The 27,870-nt window shown below is 46.6% G+C and overlaps 2 protein-coding genes across 2 annotated transcripts in view; one reads left to right on the forward strand and one right to left on the reverse strand.

Moving 5' to 3' along the window:
• Positions 1–27,858, reverse strand: LOC142055671 (syntabulin-like). The gene is given in 8 exon segments (XM_075089791.1): positions 1–5; positions 19,279–19,569; positions 19,572–19,629; positions 19,631–20,279; positions 21,503–21,652; positions 22,646–22,849; positions 25,523–25,622; positions 27,849–27,858. Coding segments are annotated over 8 exon segments (1,467 nt in total).
• LOC142055080 (small ribosomal subunit protein uS5m-like) overlaps positions 1–27,870 on the forward strand; it is a 305,459-nt gene that overhangs the window by 235,294 nt on the left and 42,295 nt on the right. The window lies entirely within an intron of this gene.

Below are 27,870 nucleotides of genomic sequence, written 5' to 3' on the forward strand. Positions count from 1 at the left end.
TTACCCTGAAAGGAGAGAGAACAAGCTGAAGAGAGAGAGGTAATACCGCCAGTTTTACTCTCTGATAGGGGAAATAAGGTTGGGGCTCCCAGCTTCTCCTGGGAAGGAGGACTTGTATTGCTGCTCCAGCTATTTGGGTCTTCCTTCGCTGGCTACACCAGAGCTGCACAATGCACCAGCTGCTGCTCCAGTAGCAGGTGGGACCCCATTCTTCTCACCCAGGCTTGGGAGTTTGCCTTGGGTTTTTTGGTGGGATGGGGAACACAAGGACAGCTACATCTAGGCTCTACCTTTTCTCCACCAGCAGATTCCTACACCAGAGGATGAGAGCACAATGTCCAATGCTGCAGAGTGTTGAGCTGCAAACGGTGTCTTTGCACTACAACACACTCAGCAGCTTTTCTCTGCCTCAAATCAGCCCAGTTGTTTCTTGAACCTGTGCAAAGTTTAGTCTATGCAGCATCCTATGATGAGGAGTTTCTCGGCTTAACGCACACTGCGTGGAGACTGGTGCTGCTGTGGGGACCTATCCCTCATCACTGGCTGGTCTTGGGCTCGCAGGCAAATCTCCAGAGGTAAGACAGCCTCACTGACTCTAAGAGCATTCTGATCGCCAGTGTATCCCAGGCCAGCCTTTGCCACCATCCAAGTGCCAACTCATACAGGTCACGGCATTTCCATTTCCTTGGAGGCTTTTTGCAAGTGGAGAAAAACGTTTCTGATTTACAATACTCAGAAAATGTTACATCATTTGTGTCACCCACATTTGTAGGAAAGTTCATTGGTTACATTACACAAATTGATACATTAAATCAAGGATGCGGTTGAGACCTTGCAAATATCTGAGTGCAAATAGGTTGTCCAAAGTGCTGCTGTTTTGCTGCCTCTAATAACAACCAAAGACTGACACTTGAAAACTAATCCAGTCCCTGTAATAAATCGTGCAATGACACCATGAGTGCGTTGCAGCTAAAGGTCCTGGAGAAAACCTCACCGCTGCTCCATTCAAATCCAACACAAGTGGGGTGAGATAAGAGGTTGGGGGAAGAAGTATCACTTCTCATTTCTTACCACTCCCCAACTCTCCTTTCTGCAGGATGCGATTTCTCACTCAGACAAGTATGTTTGCGTGGTTTGATTACTGGCTTTGGTTCAGAAGAGTCATAAAACTGAGGAAAGGGTCAAGAGGCTTCCAATAAACACACAGCAGGTTGGGGACAACAGTCTAAGGAAAAAAAGTCTTTTAAATAGCCTTTACAAAGCAAACATATCTGCTTTCAGCTCGTTTCAGCTTTTCCACGTAGGCCTGGCTATCCAGATATGCAGAAGACTCTTCAAATGAAATAGATTACAAGAATGAAACCCAGCCTCACAGAATAAAAATGGTAGCTCTTAATCAGCGCACCCCGATGTGGCAATCGTATGAGCTGCGGGCAGGACCTTCTGGCTTTTTCGCATCTGTCTTAGCAATTGAAATGACAAATATTTTTGTGGTTACCATATTAGTCCACTGAAGGCAACCTTGGATTCCGCTACGGACTGAGAAACTCTTTGTCCTTCTGAATGCTGTGATATGAGGCAGCTGCCCCTTTTGTACACAGAGATAATACAGCTGGACGACCTAGAGTCATAACGCCTCCAGAGATGGAGAAATCCAGTTATGCAACGTTCTTCTTTCCCAGGTGGTTCCTTAGCCTTTAGGATGCACATTTCCAGATCTTACCCAAACCAAAGGATAGGGTGCTTATTTTCGACTCATTAAGCAAGCTGCCTTGCCAAATCCCCTGGAGAAAGGGATTACAAACAGTTCAAGGCACAGCCACGACCGTAATATGCTGATGCCAACAGCATGTTCAGCACCAGGACCACCGTAACCCAGTGGTAGAGGTGGCTGGCAAGTGTCTGCCCCACCAGAACCTCCACAGGGACTTTGTACCCACCTTCATGCAGCTGCAGGAAACCTAGACCATGCTCTCAGGCCCTGGGCAGAGACCAAGTCCCCAGAGCGTATTTGGAGGAGCTGAGGCAAACTTCTCCTTATACATCAGTAACGCCTGCTTTACTCCAATTCTTCTTTGCTCGACAGCTAGGAGAATGAAGTAAGTGCTGTAAATCCCAGGAGTGTGGACTGACTTGGGTGGCAAGGAAGGATTTGGTCACAAAGGGCAAAGTTGAAGTTTTAGCATTAAGTGATCTGAGTGCCATTCTACAACCCTCAGCCAAGCCCCTCAGTGCTGGATGAAAGTACTCAGGCTTTGGAACAAGCCTCTCAAACTGTTGTGAGAAGAGCAGGCTTCATGGGCAGAAGACACAGGAAAAAGACTTTAGTTGAAACTTTCCATCTTCTAGTCAGTGCTCGCAGCAACTGCTTTTAATCACCTGTGCCAAACCTATTAAGATTATGATCTTCTCCTGCTTAAGGAAACTACAATATGGGAAGAAGTTATAAGGTGTTTGTTCACTCTTTGCTCACCCACTGTTGCCCACACACCCAGGTCCAGTGCTCTGTGTCTTCAGCTCGGGAACACTGCAGCTGAGCAGAATGGCTTCAGCAGCCTTGAGTCTTTGCTGCTGTGAACAATTACTTCAGCTTGCCTTTAGCCCCTGCTTTAAGCAAACCGTTTATCTTCCGCCTGTTTCAGCTGCTAAAATCATCTTCCAATTAATTAATTGGCTCAAATTGGCAACCTAGTTTAAACCTACCAGCAACCCCTTCCATTTTGTTAGGCAGGAGATTACAAAATGTTTACAGATACACCACAAAAATCCCCTGCAGACTAAAGGAGAGCTTCAGAGCTCCCAGCTCAGGGCTTGTGCTTTTCTCTGAGAGTGATCTAGGCACCAGGGGCTGCCCTCAGACCCCTACGTCTCAGAGACCTGGCACGGGTCCTGAACCACATGCTTTGTATGAGGTCTCATCCCTCAGGCACCTGCAGCATGAAGCGTGCTGGATGCCCTGCAAACAGGATCTGCCCTCCCCAGGAAGAAGCCAGAACTCACGATTTCAGGAATGAAGAGCACATCTAGAAAAGTTGTCAGAACAGCCAGGCCGCTGGGCAAAGAAGTGGTGGAAGTTGCTGAGGACATTGTGAGCCTCTCCCACGGTGACTGTCAGCTGCTCTGGCTCTAGCTGCTGGAGGTAGCTGCCAAATGCAACCTTCTTCCCTCCCTCTTTTCCTTCCTTCTGTCCCTCCCCTTCTTCCTGCTCTTCCTCCTGCCCTCACTCCTTCCTGTTGGCAGATGAAGAAAGCTGTGAATGGCACGGGTGTGGCCAAACCCTGTGACCAGGGGCTACTTGGTGGCTGATGGGAGCCACATGGGAGGTTTTCAGGAGATGTGAGGAGCCCTGAGGCATTTTGAGCACAGCTGTCTGTACACAAGCTGAGCGTGTAGGGCAAGTCCCTGGGTGGTGGTGGGTGGCACTGCCTTATACCTGAGGGCAGTAGGGAAGACCTGTACACATCCAGACAGGCAACCTCTCATCCCCTTTATTTGCACAGTAGATCAGCTTGTCCGCCACCCACATGAGCTGTCCACAGCAGCTGCCACAAGGGCAGCTGGTGGACAGGGCAAGACAGGACATGACAGCTACTGGCAAAGAGCAGGGCTGAGAAACCTCTCGCAGATGGACATGCGTCCCAAGACAAGGGCAGCTGCATTGCAGGATGAACCACTTCTATCATCTCAGAGGGAGATTGGATATGCCAAGGTAAGAAAAATGACATAAAATAAAGAGATTTCCCAAGCCATTTGGCTTTTTCCATGACATCAATCCCTTGGCAGCCCTTTCACAACCACACCAACGCTGGGCCTCTCTGCTTGCTTTGCCATGTAAGTGGCAACCTTGCCAGAGCCCAGCAACAAAGTGGACGCTCACCTGCTAGGGCTCCAACAAATAAATGACCGGGACTGAAACCTGTTGACAGTTCATCACTGCGCAACCCTGGAAGCGTGCATCTTCTTGGTTTTTTGGGGGTATTTTAAATCAGCTTCAGTAAAATGTCTCTTAGATTTGTAAATCGTTAGGAAGAACAAACATTGCATAATGCAGGTGAAGTGCTTGGAAATGTTCTGACTTAAATGTTGTTGACATGAAAAATTGTCTGAAACCTCAAAATTGAATGTTACGGTTAAAAAAGGAGGAGAGAATTGTTGGGGTTTTCCTTGCTGAAGAGTAGTAGTGCTGTGTTAATTTTTAAGGAGAATTTCATACTGAAGGGGCTAAGATTGTAAACCTTTGAAAAGCCCACTCGTGATTTGCATTTTGGATTTGTTTTGAAATCTAAAAATTATTAATATTTTAGCGCTCTGTCTTTGCTTTTTTCTCTTGAGCTGTGGAGTTGTTTAGGACACTTGATGTAGTATATGTACATAGATCTGTCTTGTTCTTTTGTGTAATTCTTTTTGTAAGGTATTACGCTTACTTGTTACAAGTACAGTAATCAAGTACTCCATACAAAGTCTCAGATGATTTTTTTTAGCAAGGTTGATAGGCAATACCTTCTGGGTTTACAGTTTCTCTTGCAGTATATATCCGTGGTGTAATTAACTTCTGACATTTAACATTTCGGCATAGTACTTGGCAGGCCTGCCTCTGTTCTCAGGAGACTGTAGTAAGGAACTGATCTGTAGTCTCTTAATGCTAGAAGACTGCCTCTTGGTCTACAAAATGATCTGAAGATTTCAGACAGCTAAATGGGGGACAAAGTCTCCCCAAACCCTCCGGAGTGTTAATGCTGACTGTACTCCAGCAGTGCTTATTGAGAATGAAATCCATGTGCAGAAAAAGTAAGGATCTCCCTTAGCTGCCTGTGTCTGGGTACCTATTGGTGCTCAGTTAATATCTGGAAGTGTCTTAGACTGGAATCATTTTTGTGTAGAAATGGAGGGCTGTGTTCCGTTAAGTAACAGGGAAGACTATATCCTGTGACCTTTTCTCTGGTGGCTTGGTATTTATGTGTAGCAGTTGAAATAAGCCCAATATGGCTTCCTGGAAACCAAAGCGTTCTGGAAGACAGTGCTGAGCAGTAGGCTACTAGTGCCTGCAAAGTTCCTGTAGTCTCTTTCTTCCCCACTCCCCAGCAGATTCTGGGCTGAGATGCACCCAAATTTTCCAGGCAGTGATCAACATAGTGGACGATAAAATGGGATTTTCCTTTAAACTGGATTTTCAGTTAATTGAAGTTAGTTAGAACTTGGTTGCTTCTGCAAATTGTAGATACCTATCTGCACCTTTAGACTTTCTAAATGCCAACGAATTTATTTTTTTTCCCAACAGGAACAGTCAAGCTAAATGCTCTTTGGCTGAATAAGCAGCACTGTATAAAATGTCTCGTGTGTGAAAATGTTTTTTGTACATTGTAGGGGAATAGACAGGGATCGGCGACCGGAAGATCACGGGCTGTGACGGAAAGGTAGACTCCTCCCCATAGGAGTGGCAGGAACAGGAAGCTGAAGAGCTATATAAGCGTGTGACGCAGCTAAATAAACGGACATTTTGTATCCATCATATTGATGTCTGTGCATCACTATCCCCAGGGTGGGTAGAGCCCTGTGTCCCGGAGATATGCGGCCCAAGATAAGTTCTCCCATAGAAGCGTACAGCAACAAGTGGGGACCCCGACGTGATCGGCGGGGCGGCATGGCAAGTTCGCCGGGGGGAAAAGATAGCTTGGGGCACGCAGGGGTGGGACGGGGAGCCGCAGGACGGCGGGCGCGCCATGGAATCAGTCGTAAAGGTACTGAAGGGATTGGGGAAGGAACATGGAACTTCGATTTCGAAGGCGCCTACCTCAAAGGCCATCCAATGGATGATTACGCGGGGGCTCATACGGAGTCCCGCAGACATATTTAATAAAGATAATTGGGTGAGAATTAAAGAGGAGTCAGCCGAAAGGGCTATGATGAGAAAACGGCAGTACATACAGCTCTGAGAAAGATACACCGGTTACTATTGAAAGCTCGGGATGATCAGGAGACGTGGCGGCAGGCGCGGCTGTGCCTGCACGGTGCTACAGGCGACAGTAGCCCGGAAATAGACCCAGGATCGGCAGTGGGGACGCAGACAGGGGCAAGCATCGCGGGGGATGCGGAAGAAGCGGAGAGTTCGGACGGAGTAGCCTGGCCAACTACTCAGTCTGAGGCTCCCAAAGAGGTGGATCGGGAAGCGGCGGTGTTCCCTGTTGAGCCAGCAGGACCTTTGGAATGCCCCCCGCCCCCCGCATACCCCTGGGACGATTTGGCACAGGCGCGGGGAGGGTGACGTGCCAGCGGACGCAGCGGGAGTGACGGAGCGGAAGGAGAAAGATGACCAGCGCCGGAAGCAGCGCCGGCAGCGGCACCGCCCTCTGCCCGACCCTCGAGACTGGCTGCCGGGGCAACCCTTGAGATGGGAGTCGGACGAGGAGGAGGATTGGGGTGCCTGGAGGGGAGGACGGGGGGGGTATAGATCAACCTCGAGTAGCAGCGAATGAGAAGTTGGGGGAGAAACCGATGCCCACATGTGGGAAGACGGGGCAGATCGCCTGCAGCGCGCAAAAAAGAGGCATAAGGCAGCGGGGCCTCGGAGGACCAATCAGAAGGAGGGAAGAGAGGGACCGCCAAAAGGGGAGGTCCGGAGCGCTGCAGCTCCGGAGGGGTCCGCGGAGGACGTGCTGCGGCCGCTGCAGCAGGCTATGCGCGCACTAGGGGAAGTAACTGGGAGGCAGACAGGACTCTTAACGAAGGGGGCGCCCCAGCGACAGTCGAGTTACCTAACTGGCGGCTGATAGCCAGAGATTGTAGCCTCGATGGAGTAAGGAAAGAGATGCCCGGGATATTCCCTGTCCGGATAGCTCCTGGAGGAGGGGCAGGGAGCTGCAAGCGGTAACGGAGAGTTCCCGCAGAGCGTATAGCAAAGTGGGCAGGTATGAAAAAAAAGCGGAACCTTGGCAAAAGATACAGCAAGGACTAGCAGAGCCATTTACAACGTTTTGTGACAGGTTGCAGAAGGCTATTATAGAATCAGAATTGCCACAAGCAGCCAAGGAGGCAGTCCTTATGGATTGCCTCCGAAATCAAGCAAATCCGCAAACACAAGATGTCCTCCGCACCCTGGCGGTGGGGGCATCATTGGGTCAAACCATCAGGCATGTCTTGCGCCAGGAGGCGTTGAATCAGCATGGCGGTGTGGGAGCGCACATCTGCCAGAACCCTGACTGTGGAAGCGAATAAAGGGTGATGGTGCAAGCGGCCGGGGTGGGGCCGAGATGTCACTTGTGTGGACAGCAAGGGCACTTTAAAGCTGGGTGCCTGCTAGCGGAAAGGGGGGGACGTAATGGAGGAGGAGCGCGCCCAGTAGGGAGGTGCTGGGTGTGTGGGAAGCCAGGACATCTGGCAAGAGATTGTCCAACTACAAAGCCGGGAAACGGCCAAAGGAGGGCGAAGCAAGGGGGATTCGCGCCTCCTGTGAGTCAAATGGCCCCCATCATGGTGCCAGTGCCAGGAGCTTGGCCCACCGTAGCGGGCCAAGGGGGAGTGAACCTTCAGGCAGAGGAGCAGAACCAGCAAGATTTGCAGGTTGCAGCCCCCGCGTGGCCTTGGTCATAGGCTGTGACGAGAGACCCATGGCGGAGGTGATGATTACCCCGCAAGAGCCGAGTTGCCCGGCACGGATATGCCTGGGAATGTTAATGGATACCGGGGCAGATGTCACAGTGATGCCACTCGAACGGTGGCCACCAACTTGGCCCCTTGCCATGGGAAAACGTATAATAGGGGTAGGAGGAGAACAACAGACGAGGACTAGTACTTGCCCGGTAAAATTCGAAGTCATGGACGAGGAGGCAGGGAAGCTCCTCACGGCCGTAGTGACCATACTAGTAGCAGATGGGGTAGCAAGCCCCTTGTTGGGGCAAGACGCCCTTGCCCAGATGGGGATCGGGTTGAAAAATTTAGCATAAGGGCCACTGCCTCAGAGGGGCTTCGTCACCGCAGGTTAGTGTGGAAAACCGAACAGCCCGTCTGGGTGGAGCAGTGGCCCCTGACAACAGAGAAAACAGAGGCTGTAAGAGCTATAGTAAAACGAGAGCATGAAGCAGGGCACCTAGAGCCCTCGATGAGCCCGTGGAACGCCCCTATATTTGCTATAAAAAAGAAAGATAAAAACCAATGGAGGATGCTGCATGACCTTAGAGCAGTAAATCAGCAAATGGAGGACATGGGGCCTCTCCAACCTGGCCTACCAGATCTGAGTGCTGTCCCGAAAGGATGGCGAGTCATTGTTTTAGATCTCAAAGACTGCTTCTTCAGTATTGCACTACATCCAGATGATAGAAAGAGATTTGCCTTTACTCTGCCCGCGGTGAACCGCGCAGAACCAGGTAGTAGATGGCAGTGGAGAGTACTTTCGCAGGGGATGAAAAATTCTCCAGCGATCTGCCAGAGGTATGTGGCTTCTGCATTGCAGCAAGTAAGGCAACAGTATCAGGAGAGAATCTACATGATCCACTACATGGATGACGTCCTCATAGCTGTGCCCACCGAGGCATTGTGTGAACAAGTCTTTTCAGACACCCAAAGGGGCCTTGCGGGACAGGGCCTCAAGGTAGCTGAGGCAAAGGTACAGCGAGGACCAGTGTGTGGATTTCTGGGTGCTAGAATACAAGGTGATTGCATACAAGCTCAGCCTATTAAACTTACACCTAAGGTTAAAAATTTACACGATGTACAGAAGCTGGTAGGAGCACTGCAGGGGTTGCGGACATTCGTGCGCATCACCGGTGAGGAGATGCAACCTTTCTATGCGTTGCTGAAAGGGACCGACCCATGGGAGCCCAGGAGTTTAGACCCTGAGGCAGTCGAGCAGTTGCAGGTGATAGAACGTCGAATGCAAAAGGAAGGAGTATGGCGGTGGGACCCTCAGGAGGAATTAATTGCAGGTTGGATTCTGACCACCGGTGGAGGATTAGGATTGCTATATCAAATACGGACAGGGGAAGAAAAGCCACTGCGATGGGTATATCAGAAGGTTCCCAAGGATGCGTTCTCCACAAAAGTCAAGGTAGCCGGGGGAATGATTTGGCGTCTGCGACGGGAAAGCAAGGGAATCTTTGGGAAGGAGCCAGATAAGCTCACAGTGCCATGGAATGGGGAGAAATGGCAGAAGGTGGTAGAGAGTGAAGAGGATATACAATTGGCAGTATACTCATACCCAGGGAAAATCGTCACAGCCACGGTACAGAGGTGGGCCGAGACAGCCAAAGTGGTGGATTTGAGTGTGGATAGTAGAGTTTTGGATACCCCTCACCCAGGACCAACATATTTCACAGCCGCTTCCTCGAAGACGAACAGAGCGGCGGTAGCATGGAAAGAAGAGAATAGTTGGATGCGCCAGACGTATGAGGAGCAGGGTAAAAGTGTGCAGTGGCTAGAAGCGAAAGCGCTAGAGATGGCCCTGCGAAAGGATATAGATCGGCATATAAATGTGTGCACGGACTCCTTATATGTGTATAAACTATTCATGTCCATGAAACAAGAGGGTGTACCACACACGGAAATTGCCTTGATGCTAGAGGTTGCTTTATCGCAGTGAGGAGCAACTGTGACAGTAATTCACATTCGCAGTCATCAGACGGGGCCTGGACCACTGATTGAGGGGAATCGCATGGCTGATGAGGCAGCCGCGGGAGTCTGGACATTGACGGAGGCAAAGAAACTGCATGAAAAACTGCACCTGGGTGCTAAAGCCTTGGCAAAGGAGTGTGGCATCTCAATAAGAGCAGCAAGAGAAGTAGTAGCCACCTGTCCTTACTGTCAGCACTCGCCATTGTGGGAGGCAGGAGTCAACCCTCGAGGACTGGAAGCAAATGCTATCTGGCAGACTGACTTTACTGAATGTCCACAGTTGGCCCCCGGACGGCACCTGGCGATTACAATTGATACATATAGTGGAGTCATCATGGCTACTCAGCATCGGAAGCAGACCGCAACGCAGTTGACTGCGCGTTGGACCATGGTAATGGCGTGGCTTGGAAAGCCCACCGAGATAAAAACAGACAATGGACCACGCTTTTGGGCTTGAAGTACCGAAGAATGGTGTAAAGCTTGGAATATTGTATTAAAACACGGCATTGCTTACAATAGCACGGGGCAGGCAATAGTTGAATGCGCTCATCGCACCTTGAAAGCAAAAATAATACAGCTTGGGGAGGGGGAGGGGATTAAGGGAGCTATACCCATAGCAGCTCAGCAAACTATTTTAATGCGTGCATCATATTCGCTTAATCATTTTATACGCGGGCAGGAACAAGTTACAGCAGTGGAGAAGCACTTTGGCAAAGCTCAAGCAGGCGAGCGCTATCCGCAGGTACGAGTAAGGTTCCCAGGCAGTGAGCAATGGGAGAGAGGATGGAAACTGAGATGCCTGGGGAGGGGCTACGCCGCGGTTGAGAATGAAGGGCGCATAGAATGGGTGCCTGCAAAGTGTGTGAAAGCAGAACTGTGCAAGGATGTACAATGAATAATCCCTTTCTGAGTTGTCTCTTTGCAGGGTCTGCAGACATGGATCCTCATGCTAGCCGTACCATTGGGAAAAGAAATGAGCTCCTTGACAAGATCGCAAGCAATATTGCAACGAGAGCGACACTGGGAAAGGGCGGCAAAAGAGAGATATGAACTGGGACTGGATAGTAATAATTGGGGGGATCTTGTTGTGTGTAGTAACCATGGTTACTTGTGGGCTGCCATTGTTATGCTGTGTTATAAGACAAATCAAAGAGCGCCTGCAAGAGTTACATGAATATAGACCTGACCGCAATATGTATCCGCTTACGCAAGTAGCTTTGTAGAACTTTTAGCAGCATGGGGAGGGGGAGATGTAGGGGAATAGACAGGGATCGGCGACCGGAAGATCACGGGCTGTGACGGAAAGGTAGACTCCTCCCCATAGGAGTGGCAGGAACAGGAAGCTGAAGAGCTATATAAGCGTGTGACGCAGCTAAATAAACGGACATTTTGTATCCATCATATTGATGTCTGTGCATCACTGTCCCCAGGGTGGGTAGAGCCCTGTGTCCCGGAGATATGCGGCCCAAGATAAGTTCTCCCATAGAAGCGTACAGCAACAGTACATTTATAATCGTGTTGAAGTAAAAGAATAGTATGAAGTCGTTCTTCTTACAGTTATTCAGTAGGTCTACAGTAAGTAAAAACAGGCTGGAATAAGAAGGTCTGCTAAGAGTGTGCTAACAGTGATTATAATTAGTGTTCTGTTAACCAATGAGTTGGGTTTTTCCGGGCATAAATTGTGTTAGGAATGCAAAGCAAGGCTGACATCAGGAATGAATACTTCCCTGGTTTAAACAGCTTGCATCATTCCATCCAAACTCCGCTCAAATTCTTGCTTTGGAACCCAGAAAGAATGAGTCACATGTCGCTGAAGTTCATCATAGGTGCCTCTTTATTGAGAAACGAAACCTTTTCTGAGCCTGAAAGGTCGTAGCTTTATGTTGAATACGCATAGGAAGTTTGGAATAGAGATCAATGTTTGGAATAATGACCAAGTAAAAGAGCAGTGAAAAGGTAATCACTTTGTGGTTGTATTTATTGCTTGTATTTATTTTTCAGTGACTTCAGTTCCTTGTCTGAGGTAATGTGAAGGTCTCCTCTCATTTGGATGCTACTGGAGTCCAATAAAATTACTCAGCCAGCGGAGTGCATGGAAACCACCTCTCTGTGCAGAGGAGTTGTGTGTTGTGCAGTTTATAGGGTGGGGCAGAAACATGATCTGCTGTGACTGTCCTCGCTTCAGAATTGCAAATGAATAGCAGCACTGCTTAACGCCTCATGTGGCTTTTTGGAATACCGCTGCCTTTACATGCAGGCTAGTGCGCATATACCGTCTTCCTTTCTGCATCAGTTCAGAGGTGCAGGGAACATACAAAAATCTGCTACTGTAAAGTGGCAAACATTATTACTCTGCATATGCTAGACTGACAGCACTGTCACCTATCTGGCCTTCTGGTGGAATGTACAACAGTGGGTCATCACCTCAAAAACACCGTTGGGAATTCCGTTAACTTGGGAGGTAGATCCTGATGCAAATTACTAATTTCATTCTTCCATGACAGACAGCAGAGCAGCTTAGCAGAGCAGCTTAACAGTGCATAGGGAAACTTCTGGCCATTAATAATCAATGAAGGGAAACCGTGAAGGTACTGAATAAGTGCAGTCCCTCTCCTGTCCTGCCCAGTCCAAAGATAACATGAAGCCTTTGTACCTCAAATACTTCTAAGTTTTGTGTGCCCAGTTTGTCCATAGTTGGCATCTACCAGACACGGCTGCATCCAATGATGACAGCTTTTAATTCTCTGCATTTTACACACTTATGTGGATGCGCACGGGTAGTTTAGGCATGTTGAAAGTTAACTCCTTACGGCCTTGTCAATGAGAATTCTTGATTCTCTTTTAATAAGCACATCTTTATTCGTACCGAATCTGTGTTAAATTTCACCTTTTCAAACTAATGAAGCTTCATTTTTATTTTTAAGCCCTCTTGCAAGCAGCTTGACAGATTTTTCTAATCTAATAAACTGAACGCAAAGCCAGAGCAACCTCCTAACATCATTCTGTTACTACTTATGCAATCGAGGAGAGAGCTGCAACGTGCCACTTGGAGTATGGATCCAGTTGTTGCCCCGGCGCCACTCAGTGATGTGTTCTAGCTGAAGTGGGGAATAAAACAAGTGGATTTGGGGGTTACTTTTTTCCTTTGCTCTAGTCAGCCATGTATTTGTTGAAATTAGAAACCTATTTCTGTCGACAGATTCTCTGAGCTAGAAGGTAGTGATGTCTGGGGTTTTATAGCAGTGATAATTTTTAATTTTTTAATTTTTTTTTTTTCCTTAAAGGCTATTGTTTCTATCTGTACTGAGCAATAGAATACAACACAGATGCTGAATACATGAAAAGGAACATTAGAAGTTGTCACCTCATCTGATCATGAAGAAAATGTTTGTAGTACTTGCATTACAAAGAGGATAGCTTCTGATGCCTCTGCTGAGGGGAAGGAGGGACACAAGCCAATGTCCTAGGCAAGTCAAATTGTTTTGGTCTGATTTTGAAAAAGACAGCTAGTATTGTTACTTGAAGCATTAGATTTGTCTAAATAGCTCTGGGCCTTACAACTGTCCTACGTTCTCCCTGACACACTGAATCCTTGAGAACTGAGTGGCTTTTAGATTGTAAAATATTTGGGCAAATTATTAATTATAACCCATTTCTGACAGGAACTTAAAGTATGCTGAAAATTGGACTCGTGTTCTTTAGCAGTTCACATTTTCTTTAATTGCAGACAACAACAGGAAGCAGAAAGGGAAAAAAAAAAAGAGAAGCAGCGCAGCAACAAAAGAAAATGGGGGAAGAAGCCCAAAGGCTAATGAAAGAAGAAGAAAACAAAACTGATGTAGAAGTGTCCGGACACAAGCCAGGCATCAGTGGCACAGTGCCAATGAAAAAGAGAATTTCAGCTCTACAACATACATATTGGTATTGATTGAAGTATTTCTAGGGCTGCAGCATTTCTAGGACTCCAACCGTTTGGTTTCAGTACATTCTTCAGGGCATCTTGGAAGGCAGGGTTCTCTCCGAATATCTTCAACGACTAGTAGGTGGTTATTAAAGGAGAAAAAAAGCCCACAGAAAATCATGCCTTGATGGAATGAAGTTTCCTGCAATAGTCCTATTCCAGCACCCTTCTTTGCAGCAAAAGTGATTGAGCAAGGATGTTGACTGAAAGACATCCTTAATGAATAGTTCAAGCCTAGAGAAAAGAATGGAAATACCTAAGAGTGTGGTAAATCTCCTGTATTGTCTATGCTTACCCGAAACATGTAATTAAACAGTTTTAAAGAACCCTTTGCTTCCTGCCTGATCGAGAATGTCTGCTTTTGCCTTTCCATAAAGGTATTTATAAATGTTTCACATTTTTCCATGGGAGATAATATTGACGCGTGCAGAAGAAAATTACTTGTTAAAGGTGACCCACGACTCTCAACGTACTCCTGGTAGAGTACGCTCTGGTAGAGCACAAGTTACAGCTGAACACAAAAGTGGATTTCTTGTCACTTTGTCACTTGCAGCCCCTGTGCTACCATGCCCCTTTACAACACTACAGTGGTTAACAGCAGGGGCATCGCTACACAGCAGTGGTGCGTGCTGCTCCTTTCTTACGAAGGCTAATGTTGTGAACGTAGGGGAGCAATTCAATCACTTACTTGTATTGGTAAATTTGTATTTCTAGCAGAAATTCTTCTACTTCCTACATTACGGGGAAAAAAAAGTCTCACGCTGTATACTTGTTGCATAGGTAGTACAACTGAAAAAAAGGTGTCCTCCTGTGAATACATCTAAGTGTGAAAATTCTCAGTTCAGTTAACAGCACTTCTCAGGTTCCATTTTTGTACACTTACTGTATGTATTTACAGTGGAATTCCTCTCAGAAAAGCGTGCAAGGTAAATAGGCAGTAGAAGACAACAGTAGTTTAATGAAGAAGAAAAGTTAATGTCTGCTGGAGGGCAAGGTGTGTGGGAGGAGGAGGGTCCATGTGGTTATTAGGTGCAGCTCAGAACTTCAGTGAATACCTCCTGCATCTTCTGCTGTGCGGATGCTATTATCCCTGAATTCATGGGCTGTCTTGTGGCAGATGAGTGAGGACAGCAAATCCTGTGCCTGAGGCGGGTTCCCTGTGTATCCAGGGTCCTGTGAAGTTGTAACAGAATGGGAAGGGGCGGGGGGACTAGATCACCTCTGCCTCGAAAAATAGAATTTTTAACTAAGTTGTAAGACACAAGTTCTGCTTAAAAGAGAAGTACTTGAGAAAGTAAAGACAGTAAGACTTACTCTGAATGGCCTTTGTCATGGAGAAAAGTTTTAAAAAATATTTAGTATGCTTGTCATGCTGCTTAAAACCTTGCACAGACCAACTGATTTGACAGCAATTTTTAGACATTAAAGAAGTCATTGAGAAATGTGAAATTTTAAAATACCTTTTAGAAAGCAACAATATGCACTTTTGTGTGTATCTTCTGCGCAAGTGTTCTGGCTGGAGTAGAATCGATGACTACAGTCTGTCCAGACTGAACAGCAGTATGGCAAGCAAATCTGCTCCTAGTACACACCTCTAAAGTATCTGATGGTGGATTGGAGATAAGAAGAAAGTCTGTGAATAAGCTTTAATAGCAATCCGCGTCTGTCCTTTTAACCACACCGATGAAGCAAGGAGGCACATGTCGTAATTCTTTCCCTATTGCTGACACAGGGCAGGGAAACCTAATACCTGTTGCCTAGTTTAGGTTGGAAGCGACACCGCATCTTTCTAAAAAAATTAGTTTAGTGCTTACTATTGCTATTTTTGAGACAATGTAAAATAGGTGCAACTAGATGTTATTTATTAAAAATAACAAAACATTGGCTAGTTAAGAAGTTAGAAACAAAGCCCCTGACTGCGTCATGAGAATGCTCGTGTTTTTTGAGCCTTCAGCCGTTTTAAAAATGATTAGGTGCTGCCACCTCCTGCACATCAGCCCTCCTGCGTTGCTTTGCCCTCTCCTGCTGCGTACTCACACTGTTTTGCTGTTCTTCCCTCCATTTCCCTGCCTGTACTTGAGCACAACTGCTCTAGGAATTGCTCCCATCTACTCTACCAAGTCCTGACATAATGCCAGAAAGGGTACAGTGCTCTCGTAGCTGGTAGTCTGTATGTCAAAACAGCATGCATTGGTTTCATATGTTTTCCTGCGCTATAGTTGCTTGTGTTTGCAATGCCCCATGTTCATTTGTCTGAAGGGTTTTGGAGGAAAATGCTCCCCTGTTCTGCTCATGTAGGACATAAATAAAACAGTGGTTCAATTTTAGCGCATTTCTAGCGGTTGGGATTTAGGTGAGGTAGTTGATTTGGGGGGGGAAAGAAGGCAAAATGAGGAAGGGATCAGAAGTGAAGAAGAGCCTTGTGAGTGGGTGGACCTAAGTAAGCATGCAGGTGAATCTCTGGTGAGGCGGTGGGCAGTGCCTGTGCCTCGGTGTTTTCAGCAGCTGAGAGGCATGTTGGGTACCTCTTCAGCTGAATATTAAAGAAAGGCTTCTTTGAGCCTGGATTAGAAAGAGAAATGCATAATGGGATTATCAATAGGTGTTGCTTCAACCAGGGAAGGAGCCGCCTTGGTTCCTGTGCTACCCTGTAAGCATGAATTCAAGCAGCCACCTGCTACCTGACCCTTAACCTATGCCCTGCTTGTCCTCCCCACCTGCACACTTTGAGGCAAGACTTCAATTCTTGCCTCAGTATGGTATGAACAATTTCTCAACTCAGAAAAAGGAGGAGGTTTTATTGAACTCTTTGGAGGCTAATGGTCCTCCCCTAGCTGCTCCATACAGCAGCAGCAGGATCCAGGTGAATCATGACTAAGAGTAAAGCCAAATAGTAGATGGGGAAAAATCAAGATGGTACATTTGTCACAACAACTGGGATAGCCTCTGTGGATCGGGGAGCAAAGGCCAGTCCCACAAAGTCTGGGACTGGAGCATTTATCGTGGTACTTCAGGCCTCTTCTTACAAAGGGTACCTTGAGCTGTCTACATGTTTGCAGGATGGAGGAGGAAAGGTGGCAGCTTGGAAGCGAGCTGTATTTCAGGTAGAGATCAGAGCACGGACTTCTATCAGGAATGTGACGGGAACTCTCTTGCTGAGCATAGTTAAATAACTTACGAGAGTTGAGCGGACAGAAGATTTTTAAGGGCAAGAAGCAATTTTGACGTTATTCTGGTGTTAGCGCCTTGTGTCTTAAACATGGACCACGTCCAAAACATGGTTTGAAATGAGTTCAGCCTATTGACATTTTAAATGTAAGTGTAGGTTCATACTGCTTTGTTGCCTGCTTGCTGCAAAAGACACCCACGTAGTCACAGGTGAATCTCTCTCCTAGAACTGAAGATCTAAACTAGTCCTCTAAACTATGCTCTATTTCACCACCACTCAAAGCAAAGATCACTTAAACAATAGTGGCTGTTAAAGAGAAACCCAAAATTGTGATAAAGATGGTAAAATCACATATAAAATATTGCAAGCTCTCAGCCTTGAACAGACATGCTTTGAAGTAGCAATAAGGCATGTTGTGTCATGTGTTCCAGTCCCATCCCCTCCACCCGCCAACCTATTAATTTTGGCCCTTGTGCCCAGGTACTTAAAAGAAAAGCTTTTGAAAGTGACTTTGCAGCAACTATGTATTGCAGTAGTGTCATAAGGCAAGTCAAGTGGCCTGCAGGAACCCAACAAGGTAGGTGAGCGTGGAAGAGGAAGTTGCTGGCAGAGGAAGCAAGGCGCTCTCGTGTTCTCATCTTTGTGAACTCTTGGAGCCTGTGTTACATCAACATGCCTGTTCGATTCCTCTTCCTTAGTGAAATGCTTAATGAACACTAGAGAATCTGTTGCAAACACAAGTAATTCAGAACCCAGGCATTACAAGGATGCAAAAGGTCTCTGAATTGCCTCTGTAAGCATTGGTGCACGTCACCCTCTTGAGTGTTGCAAATGCTCCCCACATGCTGGCCAACTATTCCTCCTTCCTTGTGGCTAATAACTCCATTCTTCCCCAAAGCGGCAGGGCAGTGCATGGCGTTGTCTGGCTTCACTAGGCTTCTTCTGCTCTGGGTTGCACAGAGAAATATTACACTTGCTTTGCTGGAAGCCAGTGAGGTTTAACCGGCCAGAGGTGTTGTTGAAAGGTTGGGTGGAGGCAGGCAAACACCGCTATGTCGCCTGTTGGTTAGCATTGCCCTCCTCTGAACTATGCACGGATTTCAAGTTTTGGACAGGAAGAATTTGTGGTTTGATGGTCACAGTGGCATCTCAGCGGGCACACTGAGACTGCATGGCTCTCAGATTAATTAAACAAGGTATTCTGGACTTCTGTTAAATGCCGGGAAGACTGACACTCTCCTGGCAGCACAGAAATGAGCAGTTACAAGCTTCTGGAAGATTGCATTGAATTAAAGATTAGGCACTTGCATTTGTTAACTCAGCATGGGTGCAGTCATGCAGGTGGCATGTGTGTCCACCGACCAACTGGAGCCTTTTTCTCTGCCTGAGTGCTTATGCTTGGAGCTGTAATGAAGTTTTTCTCAGCAGAATTCTCTTCTTTGGGTCCTGATGGTTCCTTATGCCCTGATACAGTGCCTCTGCCAGCTCTGCCTGTGCCCAATAGCTCAGCTGAGACCGGCTATTTTATATGGCTTTGCTACAATAAAACACTCACACATTTACCATTTCTAACAGGCTTCATTGAACTTGTGATTATAAAGGTAATTTACAATGAAAGAATTAAATAAACAATAAGCTAAAGCACAATACATTTCAAAGGGCTCATATGACTACAACATTCCAACACATTAAAACTTTAAAACAACATTAACACTCAAATTGTACCTACACCTATACTTATCTTTCTAACACGTTTCAAGACTCTCAACAAAGTACCTTTTTGGTTACAGTCCCTGTAAACACACAAGACCAGTGAAACACTCAAGCAATTGTACAACTGAGAAGAACACTACACAAGACAGGAACAAACAATGTGCTGGAAACTGCCTGGGGAATAGGGGGTTTACCTCTAAATTGAACTGACTCTTTGGACAACGAATGGATAACACTAGCATGCTCTCTGGAATACATGTGTGACATCCTTAGCGGGAACAAGCCTCCGTGTCACTCAACACTGTAATTTCACAAAAGTTTTAGGTTAGTGCTGCCTAAAGAAATAGCCCACCTTTCTCTGGCCGTTTGCTCCCGTGCACGTCTCACGCTACTCTTGAGCCAGTGCAAAGTGCTGGTATATTTGCACAGTGAAGCAGCCAGGGAAACTCATTGAGCTTAACAAACAACAAATTAACATTCAGCAACCAAACATGAAAGAGAACTCACTGTATTCTCCTTGATCTCCCTGGTCATGTTCACTGTGCAGATATGTTGGCACCAGAAAGACACCAGCGCGGTGGGGTGGGGGGGTGGGGAACATGGTGACTGGGAGCAGGAGGACTATTTCTGTAGGCAGCAGTACTCTCAAAAAACACCAGTTACAAACATCCTGTAGAAAGGCTTTACCTTTTCCATTCTGAAACAAGTAACATGTTTTCAAACCGATTTATAGGGCAAATCAAATAGTCAAGAGCAAAACGGTGGACTAGGACAGAACTGCAAAACAATGGTCTAGTACTGTAAATGAGATCTGTTCCTGCTCCATGAGTACTGAAAGGCCGCATGATAGTTGGTACAACAGGGGCTGCTACAGCCAGATCGCTGGCGAGTCTGCTGCTCCAGTATCTCTTCTTTATTCCTGTCTGAGAAACAGTATTGACGTACCCAAAGACTTCATCATCATGAGGTTCTGTAAAATCAAGTTCTTCCACAAAATGGTTTTCATTAACTCCGTGCTCCACCTTCCTGCATGGAGGTGTCACAGGAGACAAAAGGATGGTCGAGTTTGGCTCACCTGGAGTTAAGTCCGCTACGATACCAGAATCACTGAGGCTTTCAAGAGAAATTGACCCAATTCCTTCAGTGAAGAAGGCGGGCTTAGAGGACAGGCATCTTGAGCTCTGAGCTCTGAACATGTTTTGAATGAACTGCTCCCCTTCTAGGCTATATGGCACCACATCAGTGTGGATGGTCTGCTCCACCATCATGTTTCTGACTTTCTCCTCCTCCTCCCGGGAAAAAGTTAGTTTTTCATCCAGAACATTTTCAAGCATCTCTTGATTCACAGTAGAATTGGAGGGAGCTGGCTCACTCGACTCAGGGGTTGTGGTGGTCAAACTCTCTTCAAATAAATCAGTCCCGTTAGCTGTGTCCTCATGAAGAAACAGCCCACTATCTGCCAGCTCCTCCAGAGCTTGGTCCTCTGTGGTGGGGCTGTCTGGCATCGTAGTACACAACGGCTTCCCCTCAGAGTCACACGTGTACTCCGGGCGCTGCTCATCTCTCACAGAGCTGTTCAGGGCCATCTCCATGCTCGACACCAAAGATTCCAGTTTCTTGTTTTCAATGCTTATTTCTAGGAAGTATTTCTGAAATTTTTTGTCTTTCTCAGCCAAGCTGTTCTTCATGCTCTCAATAACTTGCTTGAGTTCTTTAATTTCCCTCCTTGCTTCCAAGAGGCTCAGCTCCATCTCCACATGATTACACTCGTCTTCGATCCAGTCTTCCTTCATACGTTCCACCTGAGCTTTGAGCTTTTCGATTTCTCTTTCCCTGGAGCAAAATAAAAATATCGTAACACTTCTGGTGACTGCCTAGTTAAAGAGTCAACGTGAGGCTCCACCTCACTGGGGTGGCTATGCTGCAAAGATGCTCCAAGGAAGAAGCAAATTCCTCCATGCATCATTTGCTGCCACCTCTGGGAGAACTGGCAGAGATGTCAGCTGGCTGCCAAGACACACTGGCTGATTCCTAGCTGGAGTCACCAACCTTGCCACACAGCCAGCAGCCTTGTGGGCTATGCTGTGATCCTGGACACTTTGAGGTGAAAGTGGTGGCCTCTGGGTTAGGTCCAACCAGTACAGCGCTTAACATCTCATCTACTGCCTCACCCTGGAGGAAATGACAAACAGCTGCCTGGATGTGTCCCCTGTGCCTGCCAGCAGCTCGTCACGTATAGCCAGAGCCAACAGTGGCCTCAGACAGCAGGATGGCTCAGGGCTGCAGGCACCTGGCTTGCTTTGCACCCGGCTTGCTTTGCACCCCCCCAGCCCAGCATGGATCCAGAGGCTTCTGCCTTCACTTGCAAGCAAGTGGGGAGAAGGGCCCCCTGCGTGAGATCCAGCCCTCACAGGTACAGATGTTGGGCCACCCAAAGCAGGACCAAGGGGTCCCTGGGACTCTACCTTGGGGCTCCATTCAAACAACCCGTTGTGCCCGCTTGGGTTGTGTGTGCTGGAAAGCCAGTTCTCAGAGCACAGCTTTAGTAAAAGAGAGAACATCTGTTGCTGTGTAATGTACATTGTTGCTTCTTCGCTTAGCATCCATACAAAGTGCTATTGCAAAAAAGTCCATATCTAAGCAACAAAACCACAAGCGGGCACACTAGCTTGTGTCAGAGCTTTTCTTTCATTAGGGGAAAAGGGGGACATTTTTGGTCGTATTTTCTGAGTGAGGTGGAACTTTTTTTATGTATAAAAGGTCTCAGTGCTAAAGTAGGCTGGTGAAGAACTATCCTTTGAAAGTCTTCTATCGGGAAAGTTCAAAAAAAGGGAAAAAGAGACAGCCATATTTGTAACAAAAGTGCACGGTACATATTCACTGAGCACACAATGAAACCTTAAATACCTGAAAACAACCTAATCAGCCCGACCATATTTCAAATCTCTTAATGAAAACTTTACATGGTCAAGAAAAGAGTACAAATGATCAGGACTCCCATCCCTTAATGCTCCTGAATAAATCTTGTCCAGTCTTATTTCTGAAGTGAAATATACCTTTCTGTAACTTTGCACTCGGATTCCTTCAGCTTTTTTTTCAAATGCCGTATTGTAACTTCTTTCTGCTGCAGAGGAGTCAAATACCGCTCCGGATTTTCTGCCTTAGTGCTGCAATTGTGACCACAAGAAATAGATTTCCCTGATCGCCTGAAAAGAAAAAAACCATCACACCATCACATAACATCACTCCTACAGTTCTTCAGTCCTGGCAAAAAGGAACACATCCCATAGACTGATATGGCGCTTGACTCATTTTGGGCTCCTCAGTGTCCACACAAGTGACTCCCTCTGGCAAACCAAAGTACTTGAGAAAATGGCTGATTTGTGGCTATAGTACAAAATTTACTATTTATCATACTTGTTTTCAGTGCCATTACCTCAAATGAGACATTTAACTTTAAAACACCTAGCCATCTCCTCACCCAAAACGGTGCCCAAGAGCAGGCAGCTGGGCCATTGGCAAGGGCACCCAGCTGCAGACACAGCCAGGTAAGGAAGCGTACAGACTGAGTTCAGCTCCACATGTGAGTTAAGAAGCCGAGCACCCTGAAACCTACATTAATCCTGTCTAGCTTTAGGTGTGTATCTGACATGCTTGGCTGTTGAGTTGCCTGGGGTGGGAGGAAAGAGAGAGAAAGGGAGGGAGAGAAACAACAATTTCTTCTCTGCAATACGTGTTGCACGCTCCCGCAGGTATTAGTTTTCTTCCCTGTAGAGGAAACTGCACGCAGAGGTACCTAAGGCCGGGCAGGGTGAATTTTCACCCGAGCATACAATATTTTCTATACAACCCCACCCAACTCTCTCCAAAGTTGAAAGGACCTTTCTGTGAAAGAACCAGGAAAGCCACATGAGAACTGACAGCATAAAACCACGGAAAGGAGCCTGCCTTGGAGTGAAAACCAGCTACAAAGCGCTTTGACTAAAAGTAACCTTGAATTTTACAGTACTGAAACAGTCAAACTTTTACATGGGATAGAGCACACTGTTGATTGTCGAGCCACCAATATGAAGAGTCACACCCATGCTGAGGAGCAACACGACCCCTTTGGCAAGCCAGACAACCAGCTGATGCCCCATTTGCGTGCAGAGAAGGTAAGTCAGTGTGCTGAACACCAGGATGCTGAAATAAAGACTTGCCTCGTCACTTGGCTGCTGTCACTTCCTTTGTTTGAGCCTGAGTTGCTTCTGCTGGCTAAAGAAGCCCCATAATTCTGACGGGTGTTCGCAGGACTCGGCTGGTTTTTGCTCAGTGTTGACAAAGGGACCTTTTCACGGGAAGCAGGTGGGCTGGGTCTGGACTTGTTGGATAAGGATCCATTATTCTGACCATGAAGGCCACAACTGGAGGAGAACCAACATGGTTAAAGCATACTGGATTATCTTTATCACACAACTCATTATGTGTCTTATTTCACGCACAAAGTTGTCTACACACTAAAACAGGTAGATAACTGTGAGTGGCCGGGAAGAAAGTCCTGAAGTCATCAGCCACTGCACACTCTTTCACTGACTGTGGGGCTCTCAGTCTGAATTATGTGATCTAGGGAAACGGTGGCCATTTTCACGTTTCTCTGTGGCTAGCACGGTTCCCACTGACTCCACCAGATCATCCACATTCCCTGAACCTCTGACTCCATTAAGTAATGAGAGGACTGCAGCCTGGGCTAGTGCCAAAAGAACCACGCTTCAGCCTTCCCTGGCCAGACCTGCAGAGAGATGCCTGCTCGTGGAGGTTTGCTCTAAGACTGCTTTCATGCTCCTTGGCAAGCAGCCTGAGGGATCACAGTGTGTGATGAAAACCGATTTGTTTGAGCCACTGTTCCTTTCTCTCTTTGGCATAGAGGGTGCTTCTGCTGCCACTGTCAACTATTCATAGAATCATAGAAGAGAACCATAGAATCATTAAGGTTGGAAAAGACCCCTAGGATCATCAAGTCCAACTGTCAACCCAACATCACCAAGTCTCCTAAACCATGCCCTGAGGTGCCACATCTACACATCTTTTAAGTACCTCCAGGAATGGCGACTCTACCACCTCCCTGGGCAGCCTGTTCCAATGCCTGACCATTCATTTGCTTAGATATAGTTCAAACCCTACTGTGAGCAGGCTGAAATAGTATTAAAATAGACAAAGAAAACCACAGATTTTTTTCTTCCTTCCTTCCTTCCTTCCTTCCTTCCTTCCTTCCTTCCTTCCTTCCAGTTTCCCTCATACGTATCTACCTTTCTTTTCCCACTCTTTATTAAATAACCTGACTGTCGACTGTGGGCTTGAAAGCAACTGGTATCTGTGCTGCTGGCAACTGCCAAAGGACTGAGGTGCTCTGAGCACAGCTTCCCAAGGTGGGTTCCTCGCTTGCTCACTTGGTTTGTCTTCCTGCACTGCTACACTGCTACCTACATCCTCTCATGGAATTGGTTCTTCTAAACTGTAATGAACGGGCTGGTTTCAGAAAAGAAGAAGGCAAATCCAGCCAACCAAAGAGGCTTGAACATAAAAATTTAAATACCACAGCACTATGAAGCAAGAACTCTCCTCAAGATTCCCTAACTTGGTTTCGTCCCTCCTCTGAAAATGGAACAGTTTATAAGGAAGGTGGCTGCTGCAAACCTTCATCACACTGCTGTGGTTTGGGTGATTTTATAATTATTTTACAATGAAGTGCTGGACTGTGGTTTGTGACAACACTGAGATTTTTCAGAGGAAGTTGAGTCAAACAGTTAAAAGAGAACATATCGCAAAGGAGACCTCTCCTTCCACTTCGTACAGTACAGCATCAACTCTTGGGTGAGGCAGAATTCACATAGACTGTGCGTAACGCAGCAATGCAATTGAAGGAGCATTATTACAGAGGCCTTCTGTCTAATTAAGTGGGTCAGGATGCTCTAATTTAAAGTTACATTTAAATGCACAGAAATACATGCAATGATACAGAATCTTACTGCAAGTAAGGTGATTTTAGGGCTTCATATTATACTTAGTATTTTTCACACACACACACACACACACACACCCCTGTCCAGTACCTTTACTGGTTAGATTTAATCTAGAGAGTGCTTAGGTAATGTTTATTTTTCTAACAGTCTCATGACACAGATAGGAAACTGCTCATTAAGCATCATTCTGCCGATCTCTGTGCACTGGGGCACACTCCGACCTCAGAGACATCTGTGTGACTTAAGCATAGAGGTATCCCACTGCCAGTCCCGGCCTGGCCTACCTGCCAGCACTTCCACAAAGGGCAGGAAACCCGTCCTGTCAATCTGAACTCTTTGCACCTACTCCAACAAATGTAACCAGCAGGGATTTTGTGGGTGGAGCACAATGTGCGCTGCTCCACCCAAATGTCCTCACCCTTGCATTCACAAGCTCTCTGGATTTGCACTTCACAAATGATAGGGAGAAATCTTACAGAAATCTTTCTTGAAAGATTTGTTTAGATAGATAACTGATCTATATATTTTTTTTTTTATTTGCGTATAGTTTTAGTCACAGAAAGGTTGGGCAAGGGTGTTGAATACAAAAGCATCAAAGGCAATATTGTCTACTTCTTCCTACAAAAAATAAGGTCATGACCTGGAAAGGGACATGCCAAGCTGACAGTTTATTACAAAGAGAAAACAGTGATAAGACCAAAAGGTTAAGGTTAACTTCTTAGAGGTACTGCTGTTAAGCAACATATACCCAGTTGTCTCCTCCTCCACTCCAGCTGAAGTCTTTTCTGTCTTACCTGAGGGTATCTCCCATACTTGTTATGAACAAACAACAAAAAAATACCTGTCGGCTGATCTGGCCTACTGACATGTTTTGGTCTCAAAAAATATAGCTTTTTTTTCCCCTTTCTCATATTACAGTTCTCATCAGTGTAAGTGCTGCCCAAGAGCATAGTGTTAGCCAAATTGTTTCAAAACTCACACTAGTGGTATTTTATGTATTAGCTGCAAGGCCTTACATAGTAGTCTCTCTCTGCACTAGCAACTCTCTCACTCTTCAGGAAAAATTGCTTTGCTTACTTGTGAGAAAAAGACCTTTTGCTTCCAGCAGCCGACACACGGGCTTCAGGCACTGAGGTACAGCCTGTGTTGCTTGAAGAGCTAAAATTGGTTTTAACCCCTGGAAAAGAAAAGGGACGAGTAAAAACACAGTGGAAATCATAAGTCAAAGGCTGTTTTAAAAATCACAATGAACAACAGGCATCATCCCTTTGCCCATCCTGTGTGAATTTTAGCAGTTGCGTGAATTTTCCAACATCCCTGATGTCAAGCACGTGATTTGTTCTGGATTTGCAACATTTCTTCAGAAGTGGCACTTAAACAAGAGCAGAGAAAAACCATTTGGACACAAACCCCTCACACTAAAGAAGCCCTTTTAGGACACGGCTAGGAACATTTGTTGTGACAACCTGATTGCTTTCTTACAGCCGTCAATACAAGAATCAGGCTGCTCACACGGCTCCTGCAGCAGCACACAACTGTAACTGTAGATTTCGCTTGCTTTAAACCATATGGAAACACTACGCGCTGGGGGAAAAGCCGCTTCCATTTTGGTTTCTGAGACGATGTACACATACATGCATATGTACATATAAATGTGTATAGGCTAATAGGGTATATGTGTCTGCGTATGTACACACATATGCAGGTTCTCGTGGCACACAGAAGGACAGTAAAGCAGTTCTAATAGCCTTAAATCAATCCAATAATCACGCGTGGCTCTCAAGTGCTTCTGGGGTGTTAAGCCATCTACCTGATTTCTGACTTTCTATGGATCACAGCTTTTATTTCCCAAGCCCTGGCATGTACAGGGAAAACCGCTTTCATTTTGCTACAAACAGTAGTAGGTAGAGCTACTAAGAAAGTCTTATCACCTGGAAAAATACCCACCCTAAAGTTAGGATCTTTTTCAGTCTGTCACTCAAATGGCAGATGTCCAAAACCATATCTGGGCCTTACACTGCAAAGCCACAATATTGTACGATGACTTTAAGCTGAGGGAATGGAAATAACTTTCCAACATCCTTTAAACAGCTGGTCGGGGCGAGCATCTCTCACCTGAGAATTTCTGGGCGCCATCTCACGCACAGACACCCCCAGCCAGCAGCTGCAGACTTACCATGAACCCCATTTTTGCTATATTTTCCATGATGCATCTGCAGATACCATCATCCCCCACTGGGGTGGATAAACCTTCAGCTGCACAGTCTTTCTTAAATCCTTTGCAGAACTGATGGTGATGTGCACGGCTTGTACCCCAGTTGACTAGGTTTGTCACTGTGACAATGTGATTGCGAAAGCTCACACCTAAGCAGCATTAACCATGAAAGAGGCTGCCATTTCTCAAAAACCATTTCTTTTGTCTGAACTGGCTATAACACTTGTTTTGCCCTGATCTGAGACTCCCCTGACTAAGAGGATTGTCTTTACCCACCATTTCCCACAAAGGATACCACATATTGAATCATCAGCTTAAGCGGTATCTCATTTGAAATTCATTCATACATATATTTCCATGCTGCAGCCACTCAGTGTCACAGTGCTGGCAGGCAAGACAACTTGGCACTATGCTCTGACGGAAACGCTCATGCCACGCGTAGTGGCATCCAACACTGAGAGGCCCGTCACTCTGGCCCCAGCCCACCTTGCAGCAGGCTACAAGCAGCAGCACACCCACTCCCTAGGAGCAGAGCTGTGCACCGCTCTGTGCAACGGGAAGAACAACACAGTGACGGCCAACAAAGTACTGCAACGTTTTCCAGGATTGCTTCTTGCCTGCAAGACACTGGAGTGAAATAGTGCAGTATCAAGTGCTGTCCCTGCACTTTATTGCTCAGTGGGCAACGGCACTGAGCTAAGAGAGTGCTGCAAACAGCATCATGCTTTCTGCACTGCCTTTTAGCCTCCTTGCTGCCCTGACAGCACCACTACAGTCACCTAGCTCTAGCTGACATGGAGGGGAGAGGGGAGCCTGCAACCCCACGACTGCATGCTGTGCTGCCCATGATGAGGAGTACAGGCAGTGCCAGCTGGCACAACCCAGGCAGAGGCAGAAAAGGCAGTGACGGTACGTCAGACGTGTGTGCACATCTGCCCCATGGGTTGGAGGACCACTGCTTAGGGAGCTAACACCGTCCTACCACAGCACTGCAATTGGCTGGGCAAGGTAGAACAGCTTAGGTATACTTGGTCTGCCAGGACAGTATGCAACCGCATCACATACGTACGTATGTATATGGAGCCAGTATATACATTTCTTACACAGGTCCACACAATAACCATACATGCATGCCTGGAGTATAGCATCCCAGTCTGCTATTTATAGCCATTAGAGATGGTTGGATACCTTGTGGCATGGTCTTCTGGCC

Source organism: Phalacrocorax aristotelis, chromosome 3 (assembly GCF_949628215.1).
Source record: "Phalacrocorax aristotelis chromosome 3, bGulAri2.1, whole genome shotgun sequence".
NCBI classification, from domain to species: domain Eukaryota; kingdom Metazoa; phylum Chordata; class Aves; order Suliformes; family Phalacrocoracidae; genus Phalacrocorax; species Phalacrocorax aristotelis.